This window comes from Neolamprologus multifasciatus, chromosome 5 (assembly GCF_963576455.1).
Source record: "Neolamprologus multifasciatus chromosome 5, fNeoMul1.2, whole genome shotgun sequence".
Taxonomy (NCBI): Eukaryota; Metazoa; Chordata; class Actinopteri; order Cichliformes; family Cichlidae; genus Neolamprologus; species Neolamprologus multifasciatus.
This window is the reverse complement of record NC_140443.1, coordinates 23655430-23669443: the sequence shown is the minus strand read 5'-3', so window position 1 is coordinate 23669443 and position 14014 is coordinate 23655430. Positions and strand designations below refer to the sequence as shown.

The 14014-nt window shown below is 38.4% G+C and overlaps 1 protein-coding gene across 1 annotated transcript in view; it reads left to right on the top strand.

The window, feature by feature from the left end:
- The window catches only part of mapkapk2a (MAPK activated protein kinase 2a), a 28446-nt gene that overhangs the window by 11640 nt on the left and 2792 nt on the right, over positions 1-14014 (top strand). The window contains exons 2-8 of the mRNA XM_085159943.1: positions 4398-4537; positions 10293-10357; positions 10563-10642; positions 10778-10904; positions 11013-11088; positions 11184-11308; positions 14008-14014. The exon at positions 14008-14014 is cut by the window's right edge and continues 79 nt beyond it. Of these exons, the coding sequence (XP_085016069.1) occupies positions 4398-4537; positions 10293-10357; positions 10563-10642; positions 10778-10904; positions 11013-11088; positions 11184-11308; positions 14008-14014 (620 nt within the window). The remainder of the gene's footprint in view (positions 1-4397; positions 4538-10292; positions 10358-10562; positions 10643-10777; positions 10905-11012; positions 11089-11183; positions 11309-14007) is intronic.

Genomic DNA, 14014 nt, shown 5'->3' with positions numbered 1-14014 from the left:
TTATTATTATTTTATGTGTTTTCTAGCTCAGAGTGACAGACCTACAGAACTCACCGGGAATTTGAGGCCTTTGTTTTCACTCTCAATCAGCCCATCTTACTCTTACCTCTGTATATCTCTCTGTGTACAAACATTTCACCCAACTACAAACAGTATTCACCCATGGATGTCTAATTTGCACTCTATACAATTCTGTTTGTATTTAGCTGAAGAAATGAACTTTTTATTGTACTGACTGCAAAATTGTACTCCCTTGTATCTGTATTAAACAGTAGTATTGGAGACTGCTTATTGAAATGTTAGTAAACGTACAGATGTACGAATCTAATTACATAGATGTGCAAAACATGATTTCATGAAAGTGTGCAGACACACAACAACAGATGTGATTGTATTTTGAGACTTAACAGATGTCTTTAATCAGATCATGTCCTATTAACACACAAACATGTTTGGTGCTTCACTGAGCCCACAAAAGGAAAAAGTCACATACAGAAGCAAGTCTACTGCTACAGTCTTGTTTAACCCTTTTTGTTTTTCTAATTGAGCCTAGCTTAACCTATCACCTCTCCACTGGATTTCACTACCCTACCACCCTCTGGTCTCACTCTAATGACCCCCTGGCTTTTCCTTGGCTCAGGAATAGCAGGTGGAGGATGGTTACTTCCTTTAGCCTAACCCCATCCCACCTCCCACTGTACTGCTCTGGGCAGGGGAGCTTTTGTGCCGGCTAAAGGAAGTGTATTGTGTGCCCATCTGTCTTCCACATATCCCTCCTTCTCTCCACAAGCTTCGGTCTCAAAGGGCTACCAGCAGATTGGAGGGGGGTTGCAATGCAGTAATGCATCAGCTGAAAGGTGACAGGAGTATGTTCATCTGTGCCCATATACTTAAAGAAGTGGTGTGAGTGTTTCATACATTAGTTTTGTTTCCAGTACATGCATGCACACCAGTCTTTAATTAAATTGTGCTTTTACGATTGGACAACATAATAATAATAATAATAATAATAGTGAGTGTAACAATAATTCAGTCATTCTCGGTCATAAAAACTGTGCAACTCTTGCTCTCTTTCTAGTGTTAACTAGTGAGGGTGGACAAAAGACCAGAGGGCTAATATCTAGAAATAATTAATAAATAATACCAAATTTAAAAACATTGCCACAATATTGGACTGTTTTATTGTTTCCCCTTACAGGGTGAGTCCCAGGTTGTGACCGATATTTAAAATGTTTAGTGTTTTAGAGTTTAAAATGAACACATTTCATGTAAATAACTATTGGAGTGTTTAAAGGCCTACCCCATTAGCATACTCTTACTGATGGAAAACAGCTGGTGCACTAACGTGTTCCCAGTGTAACTCACACTTTGTTATTGTACTTGTTCTGTCCAGAGAGATATTACAGTGTATTCGGTAATTAACTGAATCACAGAATGTTCTGAACTAAGGGGGTTGGTTTGGTCTGTCTACTGCAGCAGCTGTCTGTGTTTTAGGCTGCTTTTTTTTTTTTGCACCTCTTCCCCTTTGTAATGAACTCTGCTTTCAACAGCATTTGACCTATGCATAGCATCATCACCGTCTGGCTGTGTACTGTTTTTGTAAGCCTGCCTTTGAAGGTTGCATACCCAAAATCATTCACTCTACATAGCCAAATGCCTACATGAACAGACCCAAAGACAAGACAGCAACACTAATTTGTTAAATATGCCAGATGTATTATAAAATGGTCTATAGTAATTTTATATACTGAATGGGGAGCATATATGTGTATATGTCCTTGTTTTATGTGTTTTTGTTTTTTGTGTATGTTTGTTTGTGCCATTTTATTTGTATCTAGGAGCTGGGGTATGTTTGTAGTTTACATTACCTATTGTTCCCGCCTTCCCGGACTCCACGTAGAAACTGGCTGCTGACTAATTCTGATACAGTGGATCTCTTCCTCCTGTGACGGTCGTGTTATTATGCATAGTCTCTCACAAGTGAAGTAAACCAGCAGTGAGCTAGCTTTTATTTTGTGTATTTCATTAATTTTTTTTTTAAATTTTATTTCAAATGTGTAGATTGTACAGCCTGCTGTCAGGATGAAGGACATGTAATAATGTGCCACGCTGCACCGTGGATTTTTAATTTTCAAAATCCATTTTTTTAATTGATTCATAAGATGTGCACAAAATATCAACTGTTATGTCACAGAAGCCTTTGTTCCCTTCATGCCTGTGTGTATCCATAGACTCGTTCCTTTTTTTTACGAAGGAAGTAAGACCCACCCTTGTTTGTTCTGTTGCAAAGGGTGGTTGAACTGTGCTGTGAGTTCAGTGTTGAGATAAAGTGGACTCATACATCACACCATACTCCTCCTGGGTAACACTGTCACTTTTTAATGGTCAGTGAGCCCTAAGACATTTGATTCTCACCTTAACAATTCATCTGTTTTGTACCATGCAGGGACATTCCAGTGAAAGGTTTTGACACATTGACTCTTTTGTTTTTTCCAGTTTTCCCCTGGAAAGCAGTGGTGACATTAAAACAAAACACAAAGCATTTGGATATGGGTAGGAAGTCAAAGTGTAGTGGAAAAGTGGAATTTTGAATTCCTCGCACATCTGCCCCTGATACTGATAATGAGCTCGTGCATACTTAGCATTCTCTTGGCCAGCTTCATGATAGTTGCCTGGAATTTCTTTCCAAATTCCTTTAGGTGGTTCCCTCATGTGGTCAGCATAGTCCAGTTCAACCTAATCGTCTCAGTTTGGGTTAAGTTAGACAATTATGGAGGCCAGATCCATCTGATGCAGCACTGTCACTGACATTAGTCTAATAGCCTGTACATGGTTAAGTGTATTTTGTCATGTTAAAATTGTGTTTTTTAAATGTACCCTTAGGTGGTGATTTGTTGAAAAATCTAACTCGGAGCCATTACTGATTTGGGTCGGCAGCATTTAATACTAATGCTGTTTTTGAACTCCAATCCAGATAAAACATTATTTAGACTGATGTTACTGATGGTCTGACTAAAGGTTGAAAAAAGTTTGTACATAAGGCAGATAAGAATTTACTTTCATTGTATGATAAGGACAGAATGCTTTCTAAAGGTAGGGTATAGATGATATGACTGAAACTGTTTTTTAACACTGTTTAATTTCTTGTGTGACCTGGTATTTCAAGGGAACGAGGTTATCATGTATGTAAATGTAATGACGCTCAGCCAACAGACTAGACAGTCCAGCTGGAACTAAGCCCACTAATTGTGTTTGCGTGTGTGTGTTGTAGGTAGAGATGGAATGTAATACACAACAAAATAAACAGACGGCGGCTCATTGGCTAAGCTACATGGCAGAATTCTTTCCGTGGACTGACAAAGATATTTTAAGGTTGTGGGGCTACATTAATTATCTTTTAATTAAATTTGTAAATAAAAACATGTAGTCATGCACTTCTATCAGCAGTGCAACTGAGTTAAAAAACAAACAATTCTCTAGAGACATTTTGAAAAGTGTAGTTTATGTTTTCCTGCTTGGTATACTAAATCTATTTTCCTTTATTTGCTATTTAAGAAAGGCAGGAGCTTATATTTTAGACCTTCAGGTCCTTATTTGTTTAAGGAACTATTTTTACTAGTGTAACAGATTCGGCTGGTTTCCTGTGTCAATCTCGTAGGCTTTTTAATGTGTTATTTACAATGGGCAGGGTCATAACACCCTGACCCTTTCCTTTAACTTACATTTACACGCTTTGCTAAGTTTAATTACATGTGATCATAATGTAGCAGTATTGAATAATAGAATAAACAGAATATTACATACCAGCTGAATGTGCATGTCGTCTACCAAGGTCAGTTGATTGATCCCTAGCTCCTCCTGTCCATGTGTTGAACTATCCTTGGGCATTTTACTAAACCCTGAGTTGCCCTCCATGAATCCATCGGAGTGTCTTTGAATGTTAGGCAAAGTGCTTAGGTAGAGTTAAAGGCATTGCATGATTGTGTATTACTGGTTGAATGAGACGCCTAGGTATGTTATAGATTCCAGTCCATTGCATTTACTGTATATTGTTTCAGTGGCTTATAATGTTGAATGGTGCATTGACCAGGTGTAACCAACAGAGGGTGCCACTTTCACATGAATGGAAAATGGAACGGTTCATGATTTTTGTCACCTGATGGCAGCACTGCACTCTTAATGGTTGGTATTGATGTAAATTGGAGGCATTCAGTTGGTCTGCAAATTCAAACTTTTTATTCTCTACTCCAATTTAAAAAAAACAAACAAACTTCAATATACATCTGATAATTTTAATATAACATGGACTTCAGTTTCTTCCTAAAGCCTGTTAATTTCTTTTATCTTGTACATTTTAGATTTTTATTAACCTCAATGTCCCTCTTTGTTCTACTCAGATGCTACAGGATTGCGCCAAAGCTCGCAGGGAAGTGGAGCTTCACTGGAGGGCATCACCTTGTGACCACATTGTGCGTATCATCGATGTTTATGAGAACCTCTATCAGGGCAAAAAGTGTCTGCTTATCGTTATGGAATGGTGAGTATACAGTTTTGTGGTGCCCCCCCCCCCCCCCCCCCACACACACACACACACACTGAAAATGTGCAATTGGGTCTATAAGTAATTAGACAGTGACACAGGCTTTACAGATTTGACTCTGTACACTGTCCAAGTAGATTTTGAATCAGTCAGAATTGTTCCACTGACAGTTTGATACACAGCAATTTGTATACATTATCAAAAAAGCCAGAGACTCGATGAACAAACTAATAAAATTCTGAATTTGAGGTTCATTGTAATTAATTTGATTTTAGTAATGCTTTTTTTCGTTCTTTAAGTTTAGAACTCATGGCCATGACTAAATGCTATGTTTCCCTTCAGATTCTTTCCCAGGCCTTTACTGCAGTCACATTCAGTTGATCCTTGTGTGTCTGCCTTCAGTTTTGTTTATAGTAGCTAAATATCCCATTTCTCTGTCGTCACTGTCTTTTTTAAAAATGTACTGTTGCAAAATTACTTGCCTGAGTCCTTTTGCACAAACTGTTTTTCGGTTGTATCATTTTATATTGAAATAAACTTGCTCAGATTTAGGTTAAGACATAGAGTCACCACCATGCTACCGTGGCACCCAAATGTGTGACCATTTGCCCAAATTGAGTCATGCAAGAAAAAAATGACCCCAAGTATCGTAGCAAATCTACAGCAGAAACTCTTGGGAGGAAAATAGTGTTGCAACGTCCCAGTGTAAGTTAGGACCTCTGCATGATTGAAATGCTTTGGCTTTACCTTAAGAGAACTGTGCATAAACACAATACCCACAAACCTCAATGAACTGAAGCAACCCTGTAAAGACGTTCCTCAACAACAATGTGTTCCTCAATATCATACTGAATTGTTTTCTGTAAGACTGGAGTCATGCAGAAAATTATGTTATTACTGCTAAAGATGCAAGCATGATGCCAGCTAAGATTAGATGAGCGTCATTGTATGCACAAATGTACAAGAAACTGTTGAACTTGGTGCACACAGAGAAAAAATCAAAATCAAAATCGTCAGGTGGAAGAACCCATGCATTTCCCAGTCAACTTGCTTCCCCCTGAGCATCTAACCACTTGACATAGTCATACATTCTCTGCATATTACTTTGAATAAGGATCTTTGGTGCTAGCTAGCTAGCTGCCTGCAGAGCAGTAGGCAAGCATATTTTACACTTTCACTGATCATCAAAGAAAGGCAACTTCCTGATGCACTTTGAATGCACTTACCTTTTTCTGAAGAACAATTAGATCATAACCTAAAAGACTGAACTGTGAAGAAAAAACAATATAAGCTAGGGGTGGACGATATAAAGGATATACGATAGAAATGATATAAATTTGGCCAACGATAGATCTTGACTATACCGCTCTACTGCGTTATAGCGCATGTTGATGATGTCATCAAGCTGCGCCTGTTTTGCTCGAAAGCATCGCAGCGGCTACAACCATTATCTACCATTATCATCTGCAAATTATGCCGGGAACAGTCATAGCAAAGTGATGAAGCACTTTTGAAATATGGAGAAAGCCAAAAACTGCGCTTCCTCCACTTCCGTAACATTGATTCATTAATGTTGAATTTTCTCGCAGCTGTTCTATTCCCATGTTGTTGCAGTATATTAATAACTAACCTCGTATTGTGGATGAATGATCTCAGTTGTTCTCCTGACTGAAGTTTGGCCCGTGTATAGCATCCTGCTATGTGATTGCATTTGTCCCTGACCACCAGAATCCCTCATGTTAACTTTTATTGAGTGGAAAAAAAGTTGGCATTCATCCTCTAGCTTCACTGTGCTAATGTTGTGCTAACATAGCTGTGTCGCTAGCAATCACGTAGCACAACATTATATACCAGGTAGTCCAACTTCAGTAACCCTGCAAACGCCACTGCTGTTTAGTTTTCTGTCTTCATTTATGTTGGAAGTGGTAGCAGAGCTGTACGTTTTAATTAGTTTCACAAAATCTCTGTCAGAACATGGTATGTCAGGTTTAGGTGTTAACTAGCGAGCTAACTTCCTGTTAACTTCTAACTCTGTTAAATTTAATAAATTCTGTTTTCATGGATGCCTTGATGTTAAACTTAATTGTTACACCTGATAAAGCAGCAACGCTGATGATTTTTATTAAAGATGAAAGAATTTAGACCGTTTTTAACTTTCAGTGTTTGTTTGACTTTGGGACCTGAAGAGGACGGAGTTTTGGACCCAGATTACTCCGCGAAGCTCCTCACTACGGCAGCCGTAATGCTCTGACAATCCATCAAGCAGTGCAGCTTACCAAAGTTGTACTAAAACATTTTTTAACAGATTTCTGCACGCCCAAATTGGTTCGAGGTCAGTAAGCACAACCAGAATTCATACATAAGGCGCACTCTCGATTTCTGAGAAAATTAAAGGATTTTAAGTGTGCCTTATAGTGTGGAAAATACGTTATACAGAAGAAAAGAATATATTGCGATATATATCGTTACCGCACATGCTTCAAATTATATCGCGATATGGATTTTAGGCCATATAGCCCGGCCCTAATATAAGCACAAATCAAGCTCAAAGTTTGGAGGAACTTCTAGTATTTAAGTAGAGTATTGTATTGAATGCAAAAGGGCTGACCCAGACCTGGACACAGTCAGTGGCTGCCATTGTGCTCAAATGTAAAACTGAGGATTAGGTAGAGAAAGTTAATACTTTATTAAAGAGCAAGTACTTATGGATTACATTTTTGATTAATGATACTTTCTTCTTTATTATGTCTTCATTAAAAAATGCTTAAATGGTGGGGGAAAATATAAACTTTTCAGAAGGTTGTAAGCAAGCTTAAATTAGAGTGGTAACAATGTGTTCGATATGTAACAGGATTGACAGGATTTGTTGGGAACAATCAGTGTGTTGGTGAGCAGCTTGTTTTCTTTAATCCTAAACATAAATGTATCTTTGTTTTAAAATACATAAGCCCACTCATCTTTAAGTAAGGTAGGTAAGGTAAGATTACCTAGTACAAAGGTGAAGTGATACTCATCTCGACCTCTCTGTTGCTCTAAGCAATTTTTTTGCCAGGTTAGTTATTGTAAATCACTTGTGTACAACCTTTGAAATGACCCATTTCTTCTAAATGACATTGGTACAATTTCCTTGCTTTTGTAGTTCCACTTGAAGCATTTTAAACCACCATCCCCCACTACCAACTTCAAACACGTGCACTCATTAGGTTTGCGGTTTCAATTTGTAGTCGTCGGCGTTAGTGGACTGATCTGCCTACACACTGACATGTGAAAAAATGGCGCTGCTGATGACTCATTTCCTTGAGAAAATGTGCTAGGCATGAAACGCCAAGGAAGTTATCTGATGAAGCTAAAATGATTCCTAGAAAATCACCTGTGGACAGAGAGAAACATAGTCAGGCATTTTTGTTTTCTAGATACGCTGAGTAACTGAGTCAGTGTGATGACCTACATTTTTGTTTTCTCCCGTGTTGTGTAAAAACCCAACATGTGAATATGTCAGGTCCGCAACATAATTTTGGAAATTCGGTGCTGGTCATCTCTCCTGCATGACAAACTGGAAGCGGAAGTCTGTCTGGAACTGCTGGATAAACATGTTATTTGTACAACCTTCAGCACAAACTTGGTGGTTTGAACCGTATGGCATTGTGGTTATGGGATTTCTTTAATTTCAGAGTGCTAACCACAGTTGCTACTACCACTCCTGATTGCTAGAAACTTTGTTCTTAGTATTACACTCTGTTATTAGAGTTTTAGATCCTTAGAGCAAATACAAACTTGCCTTTATGATATATTCATTGAGAAAATCAGCTTAAAAAATCCAGTTTTATAACACTGTACCCTCCACATGTACATGTGAAAGACTGTAGCTTAACAAGTGTGTTACAGTTTGCTGCTGTTATGGTGTAAAATGTGTGCAATTCCTCTGAGCTTTTGAAAATATTAAAAGAAGTGCTTCAATAGATGCATTTACATTGATGAACCCTACTGCTTGCAGTGCGAAAGTATAAGATAAGTTTGAATAATGGCTGGATCACCTCAGAACTGGCAGTTTTAACATGTTGATCTCTCACACTTTTTTTTTTTTTTAATCAAAATGAGTTCAATCAAACTGCTGCCCATTTTTCAGTATGCAAAATGTGAATGATTAATTTAAAGAAGTTCGAAGTGTGCTGTGGTTTAGAAGCCCTGTCCCGTGGCGTCCCCAGATCTTGCTTGCTTGCTATACATGCGCACACTGCCATATACCATTAGACACACTCGGATACAAAATTGACGTTGATGATTCTACCTGAAACTCTCACAGTCATACTGTGTGCAATGAGATTAAATGAAACTTAACATCAAGCATGCTAAGTGCGAGTTTCTCATACTCATTTAAATTCAGGCTAACATTCATTAGTTTACCAGTGGTCAGCATCTGCTTACATCGACCTTTTCTTCAAGTCTTTTCACATGCATATGTGTGCGCCTCATTGGTAATACATAGTGTGGGGTGTTCCTGTGTGTTATCATAATGTGATGAGGGGCCATGGATGTGTAAGCAGTATTTTACTAAATCTGACTACAGTATAAATATAGATACTTTCAAGATGGTTCATACATAAAAGTACTCTGCATAACACGTTTTTGGAACCATAAAGGGGGCATTTAAAGACCTCTAGTTTATCAGCTACGTTGAACACATTAACATTCTTTTTAGAGCAGTCTTTAACATTTGCGCAACACAGGGAAGCAGAAGATCAATCAACCGGCAATCTGTCTGTTAGTCATACTAGAAGTGTGTAAAAGACCATAGCAACCTACTTCTGTGTCTTTCACAGACTCTAGCTGGACCTAGTAGATTGCTAGTAAAATAGTAGTAATTTTTATCGTAAATTTACTTGAACTAACTTTAAAAAAAAAACATGCAAATTTGAATTGTTGCCGTGCACACTTTGGTATACAAGATGAACTAGTTACATTCATGGAAGAAGGAAGTAACTGTAAGATTTAAATACCTTACAGATGGCGGATTAGATTAGTTTGCAAAAGGTGTGAGAAAAAGTCATTTTATTGGTTTCGCACACTTTTGTTGGTCAACCAACAGACCGCAGACCACCTCTACAAGGCAGAGGAAGAGAGCATTCTCTTTGCTTTGAAACGGCTCGAATGGTGTGCTGTATTTCCTACAACTAGGGCACACACCAGACCCCACATCCTGACAGCTATTTTAGCTTTTGTGCTACCCCCCCATGTTTCAGAGGACATGTGATTTAATGTGTTTTCGCACTGCAGTTAATTTACCAGAGTTTTTCTCTCATTTTAATTTTGTCCCAGTGAGAGCAATTTCCTCTGTGTCTCTATTGGTATCAGAGGCCCTGATGATCCTCTAATGGCTCAGGCGATTAGAGGATCATCAGGGGGTCCTTTTGTCCCTCTGTGGGGGGACACTCCCACCAGGTTTATATCTGGGACTCTCCACCATTTGACCTTAGAACTGAAGAAGCCTCTCGGATGAGAGGTGAAAGGTCTTCAAGTAACTTAAAGAAGTCCAGACGCTTTTCTTTGCAAGCTCCTTTGACTACGATGACCTGGATGACTGAGAACCTTCACAGACTCTATTGGTATCATTGCAACAAGCCACCATAATTGTTTGTTTGGACATCTGGCAGGGTATCACGCTGTACATGCAATAACCTGGAATCAAACATAGAAAACTGTAAAGCACGTGTATTTACTGACATAAGGCCTTTTTTTTCTTTTTCTTTATTAGCATGGATGGTGGCGAGCTTTTTAATCGAATCCAGTCCAGAGGAGACCAGGCCTTCACAGAGAGGGGTAATAAACCTATATTGCCCTAAAAATCCCAGCATTTTTTACTATGCTTTATGATGTGATTATGTAGAAGATTTGATTAATCATAAAGACATATGCATTCTGATACCAGCTAAATACATGCCACAGTCTCCATTTGTGACACTTGACATTTGTTGTCATAGTCACTTAAAATCTGTTAAAACACTGAACTGTCTCATCACTTCAGAGGCTTCTCACATCATGAAGAGCATAGGTGAGGCTATACAATTTCTACACGCAATCAACATCGCCCACAGAGATGTCAAGGTACATGCTCTTTGCATTGCCTTATCATACTTATTCATAAGAAATAAACTTCATTTTTCTTTAAACTGAGGATGACTTAAAGTTACTAATGTTGTAATCTTATCTTTATGCTGGATTCCTGAATACTCCCTGCAGCCAGAGAATTTACTGTATTCCTCAAAGCGACCCCGTGCCCTGCTCAAGCTCACAGACTTTGGTTTTGCCAAGGAGACCACCTCACTTAACTCTTTAGCTACTCCTTGCTACACGCCCTACTATGTTGGTAAGAACCTGTTTGTGTTTATTACTACATTACAGCTGCTCTCATTGATAACTAGTTAAAAACATCCCTCTCTTGCCTTTTCCTTCTTTTCTTCCTTATGGCATACAGCTCCAGAGGTTCTCGGCCCAGAGAAATATGACAAGTCATGTGACATGTGGTCGTTGGGTGTCATTATGTATATCTTGTAAGTTCTTGTTTTTTTTCCCTCCCTCTAATCCTTTTGTTATAGATGTCACATTCAATATGGAAGCATATAATGATGTTTTACACCTTCCACAGGCTGTGTGGATATCCTCCGTTTTATTCTAACCATGGTCTAGCCATCTCTCCTGGGATGAAGAAGAGGATCAGAAATGGTCAATATGAGTTTCCCAACCCTGAATGGTGTGATGTATCAGAGGAAGGTAAGATCATAAAAATAGACTTTGCTAATGCAATGTAGAAACTAATTTATTTAACTGTATATGGGCTTGTAATATTTCCTCTACCAGTCAAAGGTTTGGACACACCTTCTCATTAAATGGTTTTTCTTTATTTTCATGACTATTTACATTGTAGATTCTGACTGAAAGTATCAAAAATATGAATGAATACATATGGGATTATGTAGTGAACACAAAAATGTGAAATAACTCAAAACATGTTTTATATTTTACATTATTCAAAATATGCACCCTTCGCTTTGATTACTGCTTTGCACACCTCTTGGCATTCTCTCGATGAGCTTCATGAGGTCGTCGCCTGAAATGGTTTTCCAACAGTCTTGAAGGAGTTCCCAGATATGCTGAGCACTTGTTGGCCTTTTTCCCTTCACTTTGTGGTCCATCTGATCCCAAACCATCTCAATTGGGTTTAGGTCAGGTGACTTTCTAGCCAGGCTTTTTGGCGCAGCACTCCATCACTCTCCTTGTGATAGCCCTTACACTGCCTGAAGGTGTGTTTGGGGTCATTGTCCTGTCGAAAAATAAACAGGACAATGACCCTACTAAACCCAAACCCGATGGGATGGCATGTTGCTGGAGGATGCAGTGGTAGCCATGCTGCTTCAGTGTGTGCCTTCACTTTTTGAATAAATCCCCAACAGTGTCACCAGCAGAGAACCCCCACCATCGCACCACCTCCTTCATGCTTCACGGTGGGAACCATGGATGTAGAGACATCCGTTCACCTTTTCTGTGTAACACAAAGACATGGCAAGTTGATCCAAAGATATCAAATTTGGACTAAAGCATGGATTTCCACTGGTCTAATGTCCATTCCTTTTGTTTCTTGGCCCAAACAAAACTCTTCTTCTTGTTGCTTTTTTTTTTTTTTTTTTTTTTTAAAGTAGTAGTTTCTTGACCATAAATGCCTCCTCTAAACAGTTGATTTAGAGGTATGTCTGCAACTGGAACTCTGTGTGCATTTATCTGGGCTCTAATTTGAGGTGCTGTTAACTTGGAATTTCTGAGGCTGGTGACTCGGACAACTTTATGCTCAGCAGCAGAGGTGACCCTTGGTCTTCCTTTCCTGGAGTGCTCCTCATGCGAGCCACTTTCACTCTAGCGTTTGATGGTTTTTGCGACTGCACTTAGGAACACATTCAAAATTGTAGCAATTTTCCAGACTGACTGACCTTCAGTTCTTTAAGTAATGATGGACTGTCTTTACGTAGCTGGTTGGTTCTTAATATGAATTCTAACAGTTGTCAAATAGGGCTGTCAGCTGTGTACAAACCTTGACTGTGCAACACAGCTGAGGGTCCTGAGCCCATTAAGAAGGCAAGAACCGACAAGGCACACATGTGAAGTGAAAACCATTTCACATGACAACATCATAAAGCTTATTGAGAGAAGGCCAAGAGTTTGTAGCACTGTCAACAAAGCAAATGGTCGCTATTTTCAGGAATCTAAAAGTTATTCAACAATGTTTTCTTTGTTGCAAAATTCCATGTATTTTGTTTCATATATATTTGATGTCTTCATTTTGTATCTACTGTAGAAAGTAGTAAAAATAAAGAAAAGAAAAACATTAAATGAGTGAGGTGTCCACACTTGTGACTGGTGGTGTATCTGTATGTAAAATGGAACTATGGAGATGCCTTGTTTCTAAACAAGAAATTTCATAATAGTATCACTTTCAAGTCTTTATAAAAGATTTCACCTAAATATGACAATCAGACTGGTCTTTACTTTATTATCAAGAAATAGAAACTTGATGTGTTTCACATCCTTTACTGTCGTTCACATTTTCTGCAATTGAAAGTGATGCGTTTATTCTGTGATGGATTTTTGTTTAAAAGAGAAAATGCAAGCTGATGTGGCTCTATACCTTGTAAGATGACTCTAGTTTTTGTGGAAGTTGTCGACTGATGGGTTGTACTTACTGTAATGCATTACTCAAGAAGCAGTGCAGTATTTACTGCAGAGTGTCGTCTACTTCAGAATGGGGTTTTTTTCTTTTTAACCACAAAACAGACAAAGCATTATATCAAAGAAAGATGAGCTCTAGTGTTTACAGTGTTTTGGTTAAGGCAGCCAAAGTATTACCATCATACCAAATCTTACACACTTTTTTTTCAATTCACATAACCTAATTTAGGAAACAGGCGACAGAGGTGCTTAGCACTATTGTACCACATTAAAAAGATTTGAACCTTGTGGTTGCCTGGGTCTTTGCTGTGTGGAGTTTGCATGTTGTCTCTGGGCACTCTGGCTTGCTGACACAAGTTATTGGTGATCTTAAATTAAGCATTTGGACTGGTGACTTTTCCAGTGCGTAGCCTGGTTAAGAACATGAATAATTTGGAAAAGTTTTCAAATATGGGATACTATGAACTCTCCCTGAACTGTGATTATATCATTACTTCCGGAACAAACAGACATTAAAAATGCTAATTAGGTTTGAAAGTCAAAGGTTGCTGAGATCACATTACTCAAATGTCCAATTGGATACAGTGTTGGAGTTATTTTGGATTTTAAGAGTCAACTTCACTCTGACATAATTGTCTACAAAACATTCTTTTTGATTCATTTCCTTAAATCAGATTTGTAAATACATACAAAGGGTGATTTTATACAAATGTCTCTTTTATTTTTATTAATACAATCAATTATTTTTGCAGCGAAACA